This window comes from Myxocyprinus asiaticus, chromosome 22 (genome assembly GCF_019703515.2).
Source record: "Myxocyprinus asiaticus isolate MX2 ecotype Aquarium Trade chromosome 22, UBuf_Myxa_2, whole genome shotgun sequence".
NCBI classification, from domain to species: domain Eukaryota; kingdom Metazoa; phylum Chordata; class Actinopteri; order Cypriniformes; family Catostomidae; genus Myxocyprinus; species Myxocyprinus asiaticus.
The window spans coordinates 37,086,072-37,106,101 of NC_059365.1; the positions used below are offsets into that span (position 1 = coordinate 37,086,072).

The following is a 20,030-nucleotide window of genomic DNA, read 5'->3' on the forward strand; positions in this document are numbered from 1 at the left end:
AATTTGAGTGATAAGCTGAACTGAACAGTTAACATGTATTTCAGGATTTCCCGAAAAAAGATGACTTTCAAAACCTGCCAAATAGTGAGCCAATTATTCATAAATAACACTGTATATGTTTGCAATCTTATGATAAATATATACGGTGCTCTAGAGCATTTTAGCCACCACAGATGTGTTCGTCCATAGACATTCAGTCTATTTTTCAATTCATGCACCACCCCCATTGTTTCGTTTAATATCTCGGCCTCTGAGTGGACTAGAAGCTCAATCTATATGTCATTGTCTATGTTTATTTATTAAGCATTTATAACATGTCAGTTAAAATGTTTGCTATTTGGCAAGTATTGGATGAAAGTTGCTCTTTTTTACCTTTGTATGTATTTTGGGTTGGGAGGATTACTTTTGAAATGTATTCCACTACAGATTACAGAATAAATGCTGTAAAATGTAATTTGTAATGTATTCCATTAGATTACTCAAGGTCAGTAATGTATTCTAAATACTTTGGATTACTTCTTCAGCACTGGTACATTTTTTCACATGTTTTGACTATAAAAACTCTGCCAGTACAGTAAGACAAAATACACGTTAAAAATACATTTTCTGAAAAACCTGAATATCTTATGCAGTGTTGTTTCTAAAACAAGATAAATCAAACTGATCTTGTTTTAAGGATTTTTAGATGTTTTTACAGGAAAACAATACAAAAATTATTATCAAGAATATGATTTTTGCCCTAATATCAAAGGTCTTACTAAAAAAAGAGAAATTATGATCCAGCGTGAATTTTATTGATAAAAATATTATCGTGCCTGGTAACGTAAAATGGCTAGAAATAGCATTTTAGCTTAGCGTAAAGCTAACAAATTACACAAGGTTTATTTCTATTTCTTCTGCTCCAAACTTACTTAAAACGTACTTCTCTGTCTGCTCGTATGAATGTAACACATCATAAGAAAGTGTTTCACCGCTGTTCAAATGCACAGTGATTTCAGTTGTAACTGTAGTGGAGTACAGTTACTTATATTTTGTATTTTAAATACTTAATCCCGTTACATGTATTCCGTTACTCCCCAACCCTGGCTATGACTGCATATGAATGATTTATAATGCTTTTGATTTATAAATGATGTATTTGTCATTAATGAACCCATTTATAAATCCTTAACAAAAGGAACATTAATGTAGTGTTACCAATATTTCTTCTACATTTTACGTTTGAACTTTCTCTATCTATCTATCTGTCTGTCTGTCTTTTTGCATGTAATGTTTGACATCATACTACTATCTGGAACCGGCAAAAGAAGCATTAGTTATCCCTACAGATGCAATTCCCTTGCACTTCCCAAGTTGTCATTACACAGCATCTCTTGAGGACACTGTGATCCACAATGTAAAATCACTGTCCCTCTGTCTGTGGTGTGACTCGCAGGCGCTCCTACCTTCCGCGTGACAGCTCGAGGAAAGGAGGATACTCGGAGGTCGGAAGAGGTAAGGCAGGTACCGGGAGAAACATTTCATCTTTCTTACTTCTGTTTTCCTTTGGTAGAGTCCTTCCCCACCATCCGCGCGTGTGATGACAGCAGATCCGGACCGCACGAGGGATGCTGCTGTGTGGTCTGGATGTGTCCGGAGTTACGACAGCATCCTAAACAGTGTTCATGCGTGTGTCAGGAAGACGTGCACGTGCATCCTCACAGTTCATCATGTTTGCATCCTAGAAGGACGGAGGGCTGAGCTGTTTTCCTGAGCATCGGTTGGGAGGGGCAGCGAAACAGGAAAAGTATACCGATGGGGGCAGTTGCACTGTTGCATAGACTTTTACGCTATATGGACCCTGATTTTAAGGGGTTTTGGGACATTTTAAGGTTTTTACCCTATGCAATTTAATTTGATTCTTTTGTTTACATTCTAGTGTTTCCCCCTCGTGTATTACGGAACGCCTTGTAACATAATTAGAAATGTAAATACTGCGTATAGATCGTTTGTTATGATCACCAGCTTTATTTTAGACATGAGCAAACCGTCTTCTTGCTAACGAAAGTGAGTAAAGTTTTTTGCGGTTCAATGTTGTTACAAAACAGCGCCATCTAGTGGGTGTCGTGTATACTTCTATGACAACAGACCCACAAACAAGAGGTTTTTTTTTATTTTTTTTATTCAGTCATTCAGGCTATTCCGTTTTAAGAATTTTGTGACAAAATTATACCCTCTTAATTTCTGATGCTGGTGTAGAGGTATTAAAGATGAACCTAGCTTGGCAAATGAGACTAAAAATAAGACCTGGGACCATGTGTCGACAGAAGACACACCCGCAACACAAGTACAGTACACGTGCAAGATCTCACACAATAACACCCACATATATTGATTACAGCATTTGTTAATCTTAATGTTATTTAATAAAGAAACAATTCTTTATTGTAAGTTCATGTTAGTTCATAGTGCATTAACTAATGTTAACAAACACAACTTATGAGTACTAACCGTATTGGTCAACCACTACTGAGTAACATAAAAACCTATTCAGTCATCCTCCGCCATCTAAGAGCATGAGTAAGCAGTTCACTGCTGGAACGGCAACCAGCTGTCTCAACTTTAGGTATAATTACCAGTTTAAACACAAGCACACTGAGCTATTTTTTTTATTACTATTTTATTTCTAGAGAAATGCCGCCCAGACCTCAAATGCAAATTTGCAGAATCATGTACTGTATGATATTTTGTCATGGAAATCACACGCTGAGAAATCAGCAAGAGTGGCCAGTGCCTCTGAGAACAGGTGCCATCTGTGCTGGTCCCCTGGGTATCAGCATATCAAAATATCAAAGAGTTCATTCTCACCCACCATCATTTCTATCTCTGTCTCTCTCTCTCTCTCTCTCTCTCTGACATGGCCTGACTCACTGATGGGATCTCTCACTGGCTTCTTTTTTTTTTTTTTTAAGGATGCACTAAAACCTCTTAATATTTATGAGCCACAAGAGCTTCTAAATATAGATTGACAGACCTGGATATATTGGGTTAGAAAAACTGAAATGGAGGTTGCCTACAGCTCTGTATACAGTATATCTATGAAAGGATCTTCCAGCTTGTGTGCAAAAGTACAGTTGCAATGTGCAGTACTATTGCTGAGGCAATCATTCAGTTTGAACAAGTGTCATTTGAGTGATTAGTTCAGTTGAATGTTCTGATCAGCACTCCATTATTCTGATTCACAGACAGCAGTGGCGATTTTAGGGGGTGGCCTGTGGTGGCCTGGGCCACCCCTGAAATCTCATTGGCCACCCTGTGGCCACCCCAGAACTGATTGGTAGTTCATCATGTTCATCAACACAAGAACGAAGAACCAATAGAAACACCTGTCAATCAAAGATGACATCTCAGGTCATTTGTTGATTTAGAGCCACACTGACCCAGGGTCAGTTTTATATTTCTGACCATTATAATAGTGGTGGGACTGAAGCTGTGTGAGCTGCTCTTTGATCAGTGGGGGGAGGGGCAGGCCGCGGGTGGCCAGGCAGGTGCCGCAGGTCGTGGGCAGCGGGCGCCAGGTCTGGAGTATAGTGGTCGGTCAGAAGCACGAAGCTGACACGAGCTAGCATCTACCTCCAACTTCCGTCGATTTGTGGTCAAAAAGAAAGCTGTTATTTGAGAGGTATGTTCATCTAATCTAACGTTTAATTTATCCCGAATTTTCATGTGAATGTGAAAACATTTTTTAATTGTTACAGTAGCTAGGTTAAAGAGTAAGCTAGACCCTACACCACATTCAGCATGTTATCTTTATATTGGCATGAAATATTAAATGCCATGTTTTCTGATTTAATGACGGAGGTGTGTAAAGCGTTTTACAGATGTATATGTTCAATAGCTAAAGTTATATATATATGGGGCTAACCTGTGTGTGAAATGGAAGGGTTTGTGCTGTGACTGTACTTTAAATCTTTACATGAGTTATTTATGAGCTCTTTATGTGTATTATTGGTCAGTCAGACCAATAAAATCTTCAACGTTTTTATACCTTATTTGACATTTTAAATATGCAGGGGCAGGGCAAATTGCACTTAAATGCTGATTTGACTAACTATTTTATTTGGTAATATTCAAAGTAATTGAAGCTATCAGAACATGTGGAAAATAAACCTGAATAGACACTGTAAATAGAGTTTTGTTTTTTAATGTATTCAGAGCTCAGTCTGCAATTTTGGGGTTTCTAGACAGACACCTATAAGCCCTCGTAGCCAATTTCACACACTGATTTGTACCCAATTTAACAATATTTCTGCTGGACAGTGCAGTTATAGCTAATAAATGAATGAATAATTGATTGAATGATTGATTGAATTGCGCCTCAATCAGTTATCACCTGTACTTGTATCTTTTTATGATTATACACTATACCTGATGTTATACGCAGATTAATTCTCTACAATGAGAATAGCTCTTAAAAATGTGGAACTGACTTTTCCTAAACAATTACTGATTTCAAAATGGATGTTATGTTAAAATAACCAGAGATTCCCAGAAACTGTAATAGGTTGAAATAGAACAGGAATAGAAAACTGTCAAATGTGAAAACAACAGTCTGATTTTGAATACAAACAATTCAGTGAATGCTAGCATGAGTTTAAGAATTCATTTATTCTACATGTGTAGATGTTGAAGCAAAGCAATGCGATATTTACACATTTTGATCATGTGCCATTCATAAAGGTTCTCCCGGTATCGCCACCCCACACTAGGTCTGTGCCCCATCTTGGCCACCCCAGTAAAAATGTCCTGGATACGCCACTGACAGACAGTCTTCAGATTGAAAGTGTAGCTATTTGATGCACAGAATGTCTATCTTGACAACAACATTACAATACTTTAAAATGAACTCGTCAGGTTTGTTGTCAAAGAGTGGGACAGGCTTTAAAGTTTTCTCTTATAGCTGCTTTGCAAAAAAAACAAAAAAAAAGTGAGCGGCAATTGAGAGTAAATGAGCAAGAGTGCAGCATTTAGAGTATCATTGAAAGTGTAAAATAAAGAGCAACCGATATACATTGGCGGCTAAAAGTTTGGAACAATGTACATATTTTGCTCTTATGGAAATAAATTGGTACTTTTATTCACCAAAGTGGCATTCAACTGATCACAGTGTATAGTCAGGACATTAATAACATGAAAAATTACTATTACAATTTGAAAAAAAAAAAAAAAAAAAAATGTTCAGAACTTCTTAAACTACTTCAAAGAGTTCTCATCAAAAATCCTCCACATGCAGCAATGACAGCTTTGCAGATCCTTGGCATTCCAGCTGTCAGTTTGTCCAGATACTCAGGTGACATTTCACCCCACACTTCCTGTAGCACTTGCCATAGATGTGGCTGTCTTGTCGGGCACTTCTCATGCACCTTACAGTCTAGCTGATCCCACAAAAGCTCAATGGAGTTAAGATCCAAAATACTTTTTTCCAATTATCTGTTGTCCAATGTCTGTGTTTCTTTGCCCACTCTAACATTTTCTTTTTGTTTTTCTGTTTCAAAAGTGGCTTTTTCTTTGCAATTCTTCCCATAAGGCCTGCACCCCTGAGTCTTCTCTTTACTGTTGTACATGAAACTGGTGTTGAGCGGGTAGAATTCAATGAAGCTGTCAGCTGAGGACATGTGAGGCGTCTGTTTCTCAAACTAGAGACTCTGATGTACTTATCCTCTTGTTTAGTTGTACATCTGGCCTTCCACATCTCTTTCTGTCCTTGTTAGAGTCAGTTGTCCTTTGTCTTTGAATACTGTAGTGTACACCTTTGTTTAAAATCTTCAGTTTTTTTGGCAATTTCAAGCATTGTATAGCCTTCATTCCTCAAAACAATGATTGACTGACGAGACTGATAAGTTGACCTTAAGACATTCCAGTCTATTACATACTGTGGCAACTCAAAAAAAAAAAAAAAAAAAAAAAAAAAAAACCCACAAAGACATTTTTAAGCTTAATTTAAAGAACGAAATAGCTTTCAGCTGTGTTTGATATAATGGCAAGTGACTAGAACCAAATTAACAATTTAGCATGATTACTCAAAAACTGAAATTAAGAACCAATTTCCTTCCGAAACAGCAAACTCTATACATTATTCCAAACTTTTGGCTGCCAGTGTAACTGTGAGTGTTGTCCAGTTGTCTGACAGTTCCAACCTTCTGTTACGTTCACCTCAGTTTGACCCTTCACCTGGACACAACACCAGCATCGTTCACCAAGCAAACCTTGTCCTTTTTGCAAGTAATCAAACAAGAGTAATCGTCAGAGTTGATGAAAGGCTTTTCAGTGGACGATTATCATTCGTTTTATCAGTAAAAGATGACATACCAGGCATCATGCGCTGTTCTCCACTATTTTCCGTACCTCGGAACGGAACCACCTATATGATGGAGGTGATTAAGAATTGGTTAACCGACTGAGACTGGGTTATGACTCTCTCTTTAATCATTCTAAAAGTCATACATAATTTACGAGTTGGCTATTTCGTATGGTCTCGCAGGATGCTGTTCGCATAAACTCGTACGATTTTATCACGTGCAAATTCCCGGATGTGTAATGCGGAAGTAAGCACGAGTTCTACGCACGAGGCGTTAAGGACACACTTATTAATATTATGCCCTAACCCAAACTCCTTATCTAAACTTAACCAATCAGTAGAGTGTGTAAACATGACAGGAAGCTGTTGTGTGTGACAGAAGCAAGTAATTGTCGCGTATTAAATGGAAACGATGTCCAGCAACGTCATTGGTTGTAGTGAAAGTCGTAGGAATTCAAACGAGTGCCGTCGCACGATATCATATGAATTAGCCAAATTTAGAAAAGTCGTACAAATCCTGATGATTTCGCCATGAGAGTGTGTTGGAACGTCTCAATGGATGAAAGTTTTGCCCTCGATCTCATTTTAACAACTGTTGGAGCCCAGCTGATGGAGCACGAGACCACTCAACTTTTTTTTCTAAGCGTGCATGAACTGAAATTAATTGTTTGTATTTGTATTTTTTTAAATGTACTCTTAAATGCATGGTTGTTTTTCCACTCTTTATTATATCCCTTGGATCTTTATAGCGATACTGCATGTATCACAAATTGATCTACAAAATGCCCAAATAGTGTAAAATTTACAAAGCATGTTCAAGACAATTAGAAAATGATAAAATAGAATATATTCTGTTATATTTTTTTGTTTTATTTTTCATATTGCAAAGAGATGACAACAAATAATAGATTCTGAAATTTTATGAGACACAACTGGCTGTCAAACACATACTGCTACACATAACACATACAGTAAGTTACACATATGTCTTTTCTCTGGCATTAATTGAGTCTAAATATACGTACAGCTTCATTTTCAGTAGCACACCCTAATCACATACACGCACAAGAGACTGATAAATCACAATTGTTGTGCAAAATGTGCACATAATCGACATGATATAGTATTAGTTATTTGTATGAATATAGTACTCACTTGTCTTGTAAGAAACAAAGAAATAGACATCCTGACATAGTAAACTTATACAGTAGGCCTATAGATACAAAATAATCATAAAAATATGAAATAAGGAATAATAGATAAGAAAGATCTATTGCAACACTAATGTCACTAACGACCCTTTAAACTTTTGGGAATAAAGCAATTTGAATATATATATATATATATATATATATATATATATATATATATACAGTACTGTGCAAAAGTTTTAGGCACTTGTGAAAAATGTTGCATAGTGAGGATGTCTTCAAAAATAATGACAAAAATAATTGTTAATTGTTCAAAATAATTTAACAATTAACATCATACAAAGTCCAGTAAACATAAAAAAGTTACATCAATATTTGGTGTGACTACCTTCAAAACAGCCCCAATTCTCCTAGGTACACCTGGACACAGTTTTTCTTGGTTGTTGGCAGATAGGATGTTCCAAGCTTCTTGGAGAATTCACCACAGTTCTTCTATATATTTAGGCTGTCTCAATTGCTTCTGTCTCTTTATGTAATCTCAGACTGACTCGATGTTCAGTGGGGGGCTCTGTGGGGGCAATGCCATCTCTTGCAAAGTGCCCTGTTCTTCTATTCTAATCTTTTCTATTTGCAAAAGTAATGGTTGGGTGTCATGTGCATTTTGTTGATTCATGTCTTTTATTTTGAAAAGTTTAGTTCCTGTTCCCTTGTCATGTGATTTCATGTTTTCCCTCCATGTTCATGTGTCATGTTTCATTGGTTTATTGTTTAATTAGCTTGTTATCATTTCTGTTTGTTCATTGGTTTATGTTCTCCCATGTCTTGTATTTAAGCCTCATGTTCACCATTGTCTTTTGTCAAGTATTGAATGTGATTGTAGATGTTTAAGTCAAGCCACGTTTATGTCAAGCCATAGTCAAGTTCATGTTTATGTTTTATGTTTCACGTTTGTAGTTAGGGTTATTGATTATCACGTTTGGATTACTGCACTTGTAAATAAACTGCACTTGGGTTCTCTACACTTTGTCATCATCATTGCCATTGCCAGCAGCCAGCAACTATGTTACATTGGGAGTCTAAAATGTATTTTTCCTATTGACACTCTAAAGTTGAAGATATAAATAAACATCTTAAGACAAATGTTTTTGTGAAACATCTTATGTGTACAGCACTGTGTATATATATATATATATATATATATATATATATATATATATATATATATATATTCTGTATATATAGTAGGCTACAATGCAAAAGTCTTAGGCACATAAGATGTTTCACAAAAACATTTGTCTTAAGAGAGTTATATCTTCAGCTTTAGTTTGTCAATAGATAATATACATTTTAAACTCCCAAGAACATGGAGCCCTGCAACAGATGGCAAAAAATATTGATTTAGCTTTTTTATGTTTACTGGACTTTGTATGATGTTAACTGAAAAATGAAAACTATTTATGTCATTATTTTTGAAGAAATCCTCACTATGCAACATTTTTCACAAGTGCCTAAAACTTTTGCCCAGTACTGTATATATATGTATATTTTATCTATTATATATATATATATATATATATATATATATATATATATATATATATATAGGCTTTCTGTTGTTGTTGTTATACTATTAGTAGTAATATTGTTACTTAAGAAGTGGGTAAGGCCCAGGTAAGGGGTGGAATGTTCCGGCTCTCTTAAGACCTGAGGTATGAATTTAAGGGTTGATAGACACTCAAAACAAAAAACAAAACAAAAAAAAGTACTAAACTGTACACTTTAAGGTGCATGGGCTGTCACCGGTGTGCTATCCTCAAGAGGAACTTTTTTGTACAACTAGTTAGTTATAACTTGTGTATAACTTGTTTATAAAGAATGTGTATATAGCTCGTTTTGGGTAAATTGTTGTACTATAAGGACCTACTGTGTATATACATTTTTTTTCCTCCTCTGGGAACAAAAGTGTTCCTGCACATCTTGTTTTCTGACAAAAAAAAAAAGTGTGCCATCCTAAATAAATAGAATATGCTGCATGATTGCCTATTTGTTTGTAAGGAATGTCCTATGCAATTAAGCATCAGCCTAACTGTTTTAAACAATTACTACACACTACACTAACAAATTAAACTTATGATATTCAGTGTTGGGTGTAATCTGATTACAAAGTAATGAATTACTCTAATCTAATTACTTAGTAAAAAAAAGTAGTTTAATGCATTACATTTCACATTCATGTTATCAGATTACAGTTGCTATATCTTTCAGTGAAGTTCATTACTTTTAAGTACATTATTGGGTTACACTTATTTCTAAAATAATAGATACTTATGTAGAATTCATTAAAAAAAATATCTATTTTGTAGTGGATTACTTTTTGAGCAGCTGCTTACCCAACACTGATGATAATATAGAACTCAATATAAACACAATAAGTTTTCCCCATTTTTGTTGTCAAAATGAGAACATCTCTTGTAATCATTTGAATCATAAAATCTTTTAGAACATTTTTTATTCATAATAGGGCATACATCAAAACTTTGTGTTTTAAGTTCACTTAACAGAGTGAATGCATCCTTTACTATTTCACACATAGAAAATCAAAGTATTTACAATTAGGATCAGAATTCCTCTTCTGTAAAACAGTTGTGTGGGTCCCACTCAGCTACCCCACGATGCACGTGCACCCCACTGCGATGCTCTCCACCACCATTCTGTAACGGGGAATGCATTTCTTTTTTTTCGGTTTCCTGGTTGGCCGGTGGCACAGACGTCTTCGCACAGGGATCTTGGTGTAGATAAGTGCGCTGGTCATAGAGCGGTCTTCTTGCATGGTGAAAGGATTGATGCATCCCACGCATGAGCACACGGCCTCGGGGACGTCCACCGGTTTACGGTTTACATCGTGATTGATTCTGTATAGAAAGGTAGATGCATTACGCAATGTCTCGTCTGAGCGCGCACACAGAATAATGTGCAATTTACTCATATTCTGAGATGACTTTTTACTGTTTGGGGTCCGAGAGAACCTCTGCTGCATATTTAAAAAATAATAATAGCCATTTCAAAATTAATCTATTATCCCAGCAAACACAAGAGGTTCCCCTCACGTTAGCGTAGGGTTCCCGTTTGGTTATTCTTGGGTGCAATTCCAAAAGTTAAAGGAACGTTCTGTCTTGGTTTTATTTTTTAAAACCATAAACCAACGTTCTGGAACATTCTAGTGACTGCAAAATGTTAGCTAGGATTTTACCAATTGAACTATATATATGTGTGTGTGCGTGCGCGCGTGGAGTGGACACCAACCAGAGCATAGTATTTTGTCACATTGTTTCATAAAGGACTTGTTATTCACAGGGCATGTTTATAATCAGGTCTCATAAAATTAGGAATAGTTATTATAGATTCTTAGTGTCACACAAAAACCTTCCTGCAACATTCTGGGAAGGTTAGTTTATGGTTTTAAAAATAAAACCCTAAAAATAACCATTAGAGAATTTATTTTTAGGTTGTCACACAAAAAGCTCCCTGCAACATTCAGGGAACATTAGTTTATGGTTATAAAAAAATAAAACCATTAAAAGAAAAAGTTCCTAGAACGTTAGGAATTGGTTAAAAAAGCAAAACAAATGAGAACCAAACGCTAACGTTAGGGGAACGTTTTGTGTTTGCCAAGATCCTGTTTGGCTGTTTTTGGGGAGCCAATCCTTAACATTCTATGAACTTTCTTTTTTTTTTTTTTTTTTTTTTTTTTTTTTAATATAACCTTAAATTAATGTTCGCAGAATGTTTTAAGAACCAAAAGAAACTTTAGCTGGGATTTTATCAATTGCAAAAAAAAAAAAATGTTATATTAAATGTGTACACCAATTAGAGGATAGCATATGTAAATATCAGTTGTGTCACATTTTTCGTGAAGAAACTTTGAAACATGTTATTCATTTGAAATGTAGTTTATAGTCTGTTTTCTATAAATCAGGAATAGATAGGCTAAGTATCAACCTGATACCTGTTTTATTATTATTATTATTAGAAGGTCTCTCAGTTTCTAAATAGAACAGAAGAGTTAAGAAAATATATATAAAATTTTGTGTTTCAAAGGTTATTAACAAAAATGACCCCCAAATATCCAAGGGCAACTCTGCCTACCTGTAGGACCATGGAGAGAGGCTGCGACTGTTGGACATCCAGAGTTTGCGATCCACCACACATTTGCTAATGGATAAGTTGGGATTGTTTCTGACTTGGGACACCATGTCCTCAATATTTTTATCAAAGTCCATGTCACCAGCACCAGGCAACACCACGGCTGATTCTGAACCTGTCATCATTGGATCCGGGGAAATTCTGACAGACGAGGCGTTCCGCCGAAGATTTGACTCCAGTTTTCTTCTCCAAGTTTTTCCATCTCTGCTGGTATACTTTGTTTCAGTGAGCACAAACACGTTCCCCACCATCAGGACCAGGAACAGCTGTAAAAAAACATATTCAATATGAAGTGCTGAGGTTTTTTCTAATTAATTTAATTAGTAATTTGTCATTCATCACTTTTTTTTTATATAATTTTTGGGACTCACCTTATTCCAAATATTTTTCCACATTGTTTTCAGTCAGATTGCATTAGGTTATATGTTTCCTTGCCGTGATCTTGCATTAAATGGATTGAGCACGGGATTACTCATACTGAAGTGTCATGCCTCACGCTAACACAGTAACCTACAGGGACACACCTGAACTGAATAGTTCAAGGTGGGGCCACATGAACAAGCTATGGGTCTATTCATGTATATGTAACTCTGTCACGTCAGACAGACAGACAGACAGACAGACAGACAGACAGAGAAATAGACAGATAGATAGATAGATAGATAGATAGATAGATAGATAGATAGATAGATAGATAGATAGACAGATCGATCGATAGATGATTTTATTGTGTTCAGTTCTTTAATGAAGAGCTATTTCAAAAAAATATTTTTTTAGTTTTTGTTTTGCTGGATAGAATTCACAAAGTTTGAATTAGTTGTTTGGAGCCATTATACAAAAAAGCTGCTAGAAACTAAACTTTTGACTCAAAACCTTATAGTTACAAATATTTTCTTGAGATACCGTGACATTTTCCACATGTGACAACTAGCCCCAGTCTCCCCTATGTGATTTTCTTTGCAAACAAAGTTATTAAGCCTTGTTAAAACGCTGCTGTGTTTCCCTGTCTGATTAATCATTAGTTCAAAGAGAGCATATTGTTACAAATTTACAGGTGTACGATATGTTTTCAAGAGAATTTTGGGTAATTTCACAGAACACTAAGACCTGAGAAATACTAATCTTAAGAGCTTTGTACCTTTGTCATTTTCATGTGTATCTATTGAATGGTATTCACTCAAAAGACCCTTTTTATGCTTAAGTCCCAAAGCCTGAGAACAAACAACCAGACAGAGCTTTATGCGCCTTAGACCCATTCTGGGAACCAAAGAAGAGTGTCTGGAACCTATAGTGCAGAGAACAGTATCTACAGCTACAGATTGGGTCAATCCGTGTTTTTCCCCTCATCTGGCTCATTCAATGCCATTTTTATTTTCACAATGGATTTCATTGTGATGTGTAAAAGAACACCTGCTGTTATGACATGTCAGGACAGTTTAATAGGCAGGCATTTTCAAAGAGAACACTTGTGGCAAACTAATGTTTTGCTAATTTTAAAGGTCGGTTGGATAAAAGCCAAAAAAAAATCAGATTCAGAATAAAAACTGTTTTCAAATTCTCAGACAATTACATCAGCCTAATAAAATGACTAGTGACTCAGATTTGCCTTCTCTCTTGTTCTGTATAACCTTTTGAAAAAGGGAGTAGAATGCTAAAAGAACCTGTGAAAGTCAAAGCACATGTGAAACTCCATAAGACATTATTATGTTGTACATTCTGACTGTATCTTGTTGTTTTGTATGGAGGGCAAAATTAATAGAAATAAAATCATTAAATAAATAAATCTTTAACCCTTAAATGCATACCTCAGGTCTTTGATGATCCGGGACCTCATTCCCCCCCCTGTACCTCATCCTTTTTTTGAAGTTGTGCCCACACCTTTTTGGTATTCCTCAATCTCTCTCTTATAAATAGAGTTGACATAAATAGACATGTTGGTGCGGCTGTCATTATGAGGACTCTCCATAGACATAATGATTTTTATACTGTACAAACTATAGATTCTATCTCCTAACCCTACCCCTAAATCTAACCCTCACAAAAAACTTTCTGCATTTTTACATTTTCAAAACAACATTGTTTAGTATGTTTTTTAAATTATTTGAATTATGGGGACACTAGAAATGTCCTCATAAACCACATTTATAACATAATACCCTAGTAATTACCAGTTTGTAACCTAAAAAAATATCCCCGTAAACCACCCAAACCTGCCCACACACACACACACACACACACACACACACACACACATATATATATATATATATATATATATATATATATATATATATATATATATATATATATATATATATATATATACATACAGTACATATATATATATATACACACACACACAGCAAAGCAAATTTACCAGAGTTAAAATTGTGATGTTAATGAAAAGTTTAGGAGTTCAGAGATAACTTATCTCAAATTGGAGTTAATCTAACACAAGTCTGAATTAAAACCATTGTATTTTCCTCTCTTTAAATAAAGAGTTGGTGTCCAAATTTAGTGTTAATCCTGCAGTGTTGATATGAAGATCTATGTACCTGACATTTGAAAATTTTTTAAAAACCGAGTAAAGGTGAAAATAGCAGACTGTAACATCAAAAGACACAGGCCAGCGATATTAGCTAAAAAGTTACATGAAGCACAAATGCAACGTAACCAGGATTTTTACTCTATAAATGAGCTTTTTTCAGCTTATAACATTAAGTGAAATTATTCTTGGTTAGAAATGAGAGAAAATTAGACAAACTTTAAATCGCAGTGACATTTTTCTGCTGATCGTGTCCGCTTGTTTTGAAGTTAGTGGACATCATGGTGCATGTAAACTGCACATGCTCCTTGACCTCCTGAATAAGCCACACCCCACGTGATGTCATCAGACTCGAAACTCCGCCCCATGTCAAAACAGTGCCACATAGTGAAGCGCAAAGAGAAATGAAGCGCAAAGGGAAAGAAGTACCGTGAACATTAAAAGGAGCATCGCAAAGAAAAAAAATACTTTCCGCAAAGTGAAACTCAAGAAAAATAAGTGTTGCAAAAAAATGTATGCCAAAAGTTTGTTGCAGATTAAAAAAGGATCTCAATTCTTGGGTTTCGTTTACAACATACATTGTTTTTTGCAATTAAGTACAGCTTTGTCTTTTGCAATACTTTATTTTTATTTTTTGGCAAATATATGTCATCATTTTGACTCCATAGGGGGGTTCCAGGAGGTGTTGATGTGTGTGTGAAGTGAAGATAAGAGCGGGGAACGGGTGTGCAGTAAAACACATTCAGTTCATCAGCCATTAGTTGATTCTCTACAGAGCAAGGGGATGGTGTCATATACTCAGTGTTGAGTGTAATGCATTACTAAGTAATTAATTACTGTAATGAAATGACTTTTTCATTGTAAAAAGTAAGGGATTACTCTTAATTTTTCAGTAATTTAATTACAGTTACTTCTGATGTAATTGTGTTAAATACTGTACAGACTATAGAACAATTCTATATAAAACAAGAGTGAATTTAAAATCGTCTAATGTTAAAATTTTACACTACCCCCTTAAATTCTTTGGCCAGTGCATGAATAATTTATTTGATTTTATATGATTTATTTGAAAGAATGAAAAGAACAGTTTCGTGTCTATCCTTGTATTTTACATTGGGTCGAGGTTGATAAGGATTTTAGAAAGTAATTAGTAATAAGTAATGCAATTACTTATCAGACAGAGTAATTAGTACAGTAATCTAATTACACTGTAGCAGATGTAATTAATTACTTTTTTAGAGTAACTTACCCAACACTGCTTATTCTTGGTAATGCTTTTCAGGCCTTTCCACACAGATGCATATATATATATATATATATATATATATATATATATATATATAGTCTAATAATATTATAATGTAATATTTTTATTTCTGGGTGAATACAGTCAGCAAAACTATCACGTGCCCCTTTATAACATTACTTTGTTATGACAAAGAAAATTGAAGAGGGCGTAGGGTTTTTTATTTGGAGCAGTTCATCTAATTTATGTCTGTTGACAGGTTTTTGTTCATTTATATTAAGTTTAATCACACTGTATTTCGTATAATATACAAAGGCCATTTAATACAAAAATACATCATTTTCACTTTTGCTATGCCTATTTGTTTTATGCAGTTATAGTAAATTTCCAATGTTAAAGAAATGATTAGTAACCATTCAAATTATTTTTAATCTCCAATATGTAAATGTTATCCTTTGCACCGATTATTATATTATTATTATTTTACTTTTTTTGTACATCACAGATTTTTTACATCACAGATTTTTAAAATGCAATGATTCACACAAGAAACAAGAGGTCAACACGGCCACCGAAATCCCATTTTCCACAGTGATCTCGCGAGATTTGCTCTACAACTAATTCTAGCGGAAGTAGATTTCAAGTCTCTTTTCCGGCGGCCATAGCGACAAGCGGCAGGGTAAGCAAAGATTGCTAAAGCATTTCACAAACATCCTTTGCCATCCATGTGGATTTCGTGTCCCTTAAATGTTAAAACACACATTATCGTTACACAATATCTCTATCGTTAATTTAGGAGTGTTATTTCTTCCACACAGTACACAATTACGTTAGATTTAGTCGCCAAAGTTTAGCCAGTGACTGCCATAGGAGCTCTGTCCTGTCCTGTGTGAGTAACGTTAGCAATATTTACATCGCAAAACAAGACAGTAAATTAGTTTCTTGAAGTGGCACAGGTTTTCGCTCAATCACTCTTGAAACTCAGTGAAAATGTGACAAGAATGTTGTCAGTTTTGACTTCCATGTCGCTCAACGCTATACACGAAATACTGGACATGGCGTCAAAGCACATGTTTTGAAATTAATAGGGTGTTATTGTTTTGGGACAGCATGGCCGCATTACTTAAAATAATGGGAATTATTGTGCGAGATGTTCTCATATGTCCAAAAAGTTACAACTGAGTAACACATCTGTAGGACAGATGTGAAGAGGCATTGTTTGATTTTAATCTGATAATTTGTGTGGAGTGGAGTTTGAACTGTGTCCTATTATTTGCAGCCATCATGAAGCTCAATATATTTGTGACCTCTTCCCGGCGCAAGAACCGCAAGAGGCACTTCAATGCCCCTTCACACATCCGCAGGAAGATCATGTCCTCCCCTCTGTCCAAAGAGCTCCGCCAGAAATACAACGTGAGGTCCATGCCCATCCGGAAGGACGATGAGGTCCAGGTGAGGTGACATTGCCAATTTATCCAACCCGAGCACTGTCATTTAGGACATGTCCACACTAAAATGTGTTAAAATATAAACGGATAAGTTTGGACGTGGTCTTGGTTTCACTGGTTGTTTTGGGCTAGATCAGTAGTTTTGGTCTCGTGCTGTTAAAAAATCTGTACATTTGTGGAGATGCTGTGTCTGTAAAATTTAAATAGTGAAAATGCTTTTAACGGCATCTTTAGTGGTGAACTTCTAAAGGGAGAAAGATGGTCATCTTACTGGCCCATTTAACTTGTCTTGCTTATTTTCATCAGGTTGTACGGGGACACTACAAAGGCCAACAGATTGGCAAAGTTGTCCAGGTCTACAGGAAGAAGTATGTCATTTACATCGAGCGTGTGCAGCGTGAGAAGGCCAATGGCACCACAGTCCATGTTGGCATCCACCCCAGCAAGGTACGGGACCGTTATATCTACAGAAGTTTTTTGTTTTGTTTGTTTCTTCATAAGGAAAAAATTATGCTAACGACTGATATGTGTTATATATGGGGCAGGCTGTCTGAAAATATTCTGTCTTTAGCTAATTTTAAAAACATTGATGGATAATTAAAACGCTTTCCATCACTTTGACAGTCAGTTTTTTTTGCTTTGTTTTTGTGGCAGCCGCCTAAGCTAAATTTCGGTTCGCTGCAGCAAATGTAATGATAATCATCATGCATTCTGCGCTTTGTAAGTGCTAAATATGATTCTCATTTGAAACACGTGAGCAAGTGTCGATTTAGGGAGAGAGCCGAGATATTCCAATGCAGGGGTGTCAAACTCAGTTCCTAGAGGGCCGCAGCCCTGCAGAGTTTAGTTCCAGTCCTGCTCTAAAATGCTGCCTCGTAATCTTCAAGCACTCCTGAAGAACTTGATTAGCTGCTTCAGGTGTGTTTAATTAAGGTTGGAGCTAAACTCTGCTGGACTGTGGCCCTCCAGGACCTGAGTTTGACACCCCTGTTCCAATGGAATAATGAATGGGATATTGTTTATTGTTCGGGTGACAAGATTGCAAGTATCTGTTGTATCTTTAACATTGTGATGGCTGAATTAACAGAAAAGGGCAACTGTCCGCAACCCAGCATTTTAAGAACGGGTGACTGTAGCGTTACCTTATCACATAATTAAATACTTGCATAGGTGTATCAAAATAATGAAAAATGGATGTCCATGTACACCTTCTTTGAATGTGATCAGAATCCATTCCTAACCACCTCTGAATGTGGTTTCAGTGATCCGATCACAATGTGTCTTGGGTGCATTTACACCTGTTAATGTGGCCAAGTGCAATCCGATTGCGATCACCCAAAACGCATGTCAATGCAAGGCCCTGATCTCCCATACTAAATCACAGCAAATGAGATGTGTACAAAATGACTAAAAATGAACTTACGCAATATTTACTCTAAATCTACTGAAACTGAAGACAAAATATTGTGATTTATTAGGCTGTCAGTAGAGTTTGGCCACAAGGGGCAGATAACCAGTCTGTTAATCGGACGAGTGTATGTGCTTATTCTCAAAATGGCCAAATATTGGGATATTATATAGATCTGTCGGTTAGTGTGCAGTTGAAGCATCTGGCTGCCTGAAAGGTAGCACACTAAATACTTTTGTAATTATTTTTTATATGGTTTATCAAGTAAATATTGACTGCATCTATTTCATTAAAGATAAATCAGTAAGTTATGTTGGAACTAGTTTTATTGCATCAAAGCCGGTGGCTTTGGATTAACTGTATTGCCACTCTTCTTCCTGACAAAATGTTAAAAGATCCTTTATCCAGTGTGTGTGATCACAGACACATTTATGTTCCTATATCTGAGCATAGTTCCCTAGATTGTACAGATGGATGTCTGAGCATATCCAGATGATCTGTTTAGAGTTATGGATTGCTTGTTAATGAGATGTTATAACTGTGAACAGTTATTAGCCCTGTTTGTGCTTATTAGAAAGTCCCTTTTTGTGATCAGAATTGTCAGTTATTTTATTAACTTCTTTGTTAATAAGGAATCATCTGCAAGAAGGACAGACAAATGGCTGCATTTAAAGGAATGCAAATTCTCTATTTACTCACCCTCATGCCATCCCAGATGTGTATGACTTCCGCAGAACACAAATGAAGATTTTTAGAAGAATATCTCAGCTCTGTAGGTCCAAAGCAAGTGAATGGTGATCAGACCTTTGAAGCTTCAAAAAGCACAAAATCAGCATAAAATTAATCCATAAGACTCCAGTGGTTTAATCAATGTTTTCTGAAGTGATCCAGTTGGTGTTGGGTGAGAACAGACCAAAATATAACTCAATTCATTCTTTACATCTTGACAGCAGTCTCCTTGGCATTCATGATTTCAAACTTGATTGCACTTCCTATAGCATAATCAAGCTTGAAATCATGATCGTGTCTAGAGACTGCAATGACAATATGTACAGTGAAAAATGAGCTTTATTTTGGTCTGTTCTCACCCAAAACGAACAGGATTGCTTCAGAAGACCTGGATTTAACCACTGGAGTTGTATGGATTACTTTTTTTTTTTGCTGACTTTGTGCTTTTTGGAGCTTCCAAGACCTGGTCACCATTCACTTGCATTGTATGGACCTACAGAGCTGAAATATTCTTTTAAAATCTTTGTGTTCAGAAGAAGAAAAGAAGTCATACACATCTGGGATGGCATGAGGATGAGTATATAAGAGAATTTACATTTTTAGGTGGACTATTCCTTTAACATTACAGTGCATCTGAGCTGTTTAACTGTGTTGTTAGAGCTGATATATGCAATTATATTTGACTGACTGGTTCTTCAGGCTGTTTTTCTGCACTTTAGTGGACGTTTTAATCCAATCAAAAAAATCTTGTCCTCCAGGTGGTGATCACCAGGCTAAAGCTCGACAAGGATCGCAAGAAGATCCTTGAGCGCAAGTCCAAGTCCCGACAGGACAATAAGGAGAAGGGCAAATACAAGGAGGAGACCATTGAGAAAATGCAGGAATGAAATGATTTTGCTATCAATAAAAGACTGTAAAAACTTAATTTTTTGTGGTCCTTTTGACTCCTTTGAGAGTGTGATT

General features: G+C 35.9%; 3 protein-coding genes across 4 annotated transcripts in view; 1 reads left to right on the forward strand and 2 right to left on the reverse strand.

Annotated features, from left to right (window-relative positions):
• Positions 1-1,657, reverse strand: part of LOC127412583 (serine/threonine-protein phosphatase 2A 55 kDa regulatory subunit B beta isoform-like) — a 98,231-nt gene extending 96,574 nt beyond the window's left edge. Inside the window, exon 1 of the mRNA XM_051649052.1 lies at positions 1,446-1,657. Coding sequence (XP_051505012.1) covers positions 1,446-1,524 — 79 coding nt within the window. The 5' untranslated portion in view covers positions 1,525-1,657. The remainder of the gene's footprint in view (positions 1-1,445) is intronic.
• Positions 1,658-9,921: 8,264 nt separating this feature from the next.
• LOC127412586 (interleukin-17B-like) lies at positions 9,922-13,570 on the reverse strand. Of its 2 annotated transcripts, none has more exons than XM_051649057.1 (3): positions 13,497-13,570; positions 11,635-11,957; positions 9,922-10,400 (listed from the first exon to the last, which is right to left on the reverse strand). In XM_051649057.1, exons 1-3 carry the CDS (start codon positions 13,542-13,544, stop codon positions 10,151-10,153), a joined length of 621 nt encoding a protein of 206 aa, XP_051505017.1. In that variant the 5' UTR covers positions 13,545-13,570; the 3' UTR covers positions 9,922-10,150. The 2 variants fall into 2 exon arrangements, with proteins under 2 accessions (XP_051505017.1, XP_051505018.1); XM_051649058.1 differs by lacking the exon at positions 13,497-13,570 and adding an exon at positions 12,063-12,180.
• A 2,520-nt stretch (positions 13,571-16,090) lies between these two features.
• Positions 16,091-19,992, forward strand: LOC127412587 (60S ribosomal protein L26-like). Its single transcript, XM_051649059.1, has 4 exons — positions 16,091-16,161; positions 16,762-16,934; positions 17,237-17,377; positions 19,826-19,992. The coding sequence occupies exons 2-4, from the start codon at positions 16,767-16,769 to the stop codon at positions 19,952-19,954; spliced, it is 438 nt and encodes a 145-aa protein (XP_051505019.1). The 5' UTR covers positions 16,091-16,161; positions 16,762-16,766; the 3' UTR covers positions 19,955-19,992.
• The last annotated feature ends 38 nt before the right edge of the window (positions 19,993-20,030 follow it).

Excerpts from the sequence above, each read along its gene's own strand:
- LOC127412586 (XM_051649057.1), bottom strand. The coding sequence starts at position 13,544 with ATGAGGTACAGGGGGGGGAATGAGGTCCCGGATCATCAAAGACCTGAG. Across the intron at positions 11,958-13,496 it reads CGGATCATCAAAGACCTGAG|CTGTTCCTGGTCCTGATGGT; the intron begins GTATGCATTTAA and ends GTTTTTTTACAG. Across the intron at positions 10,401-11,634 it reads CTCTCTCCATGGTCCTACAG|AATCAATCACGATGTAAACC; the intron begins GTAGGCAGAGTT and ends CTTTCTATACAG.
- LOC127412587 (XM_051649059.1), top strand. The coding sequence starts at position 16,767 with ATGAAGCTCAATATATTTGTGACCTCTTCCCGGCGCAAGAACCGCAAG. Across the intron at positions 16,935-17,236 it reads GGAAGGACGATGAGGTCCAG|GTTGTACGGGGACACTACAA; the intron begins GTGAGGTGACAT and ends TATTTTCATCAG. Across the intron at positions 17,378-19,825 it reads TTGGCATCCACCCCAGCAAG|GTGGTGATCACCAGGCTAAA; the intron begins GTACGGGACCGT and ends CTTGTCCTCCAG.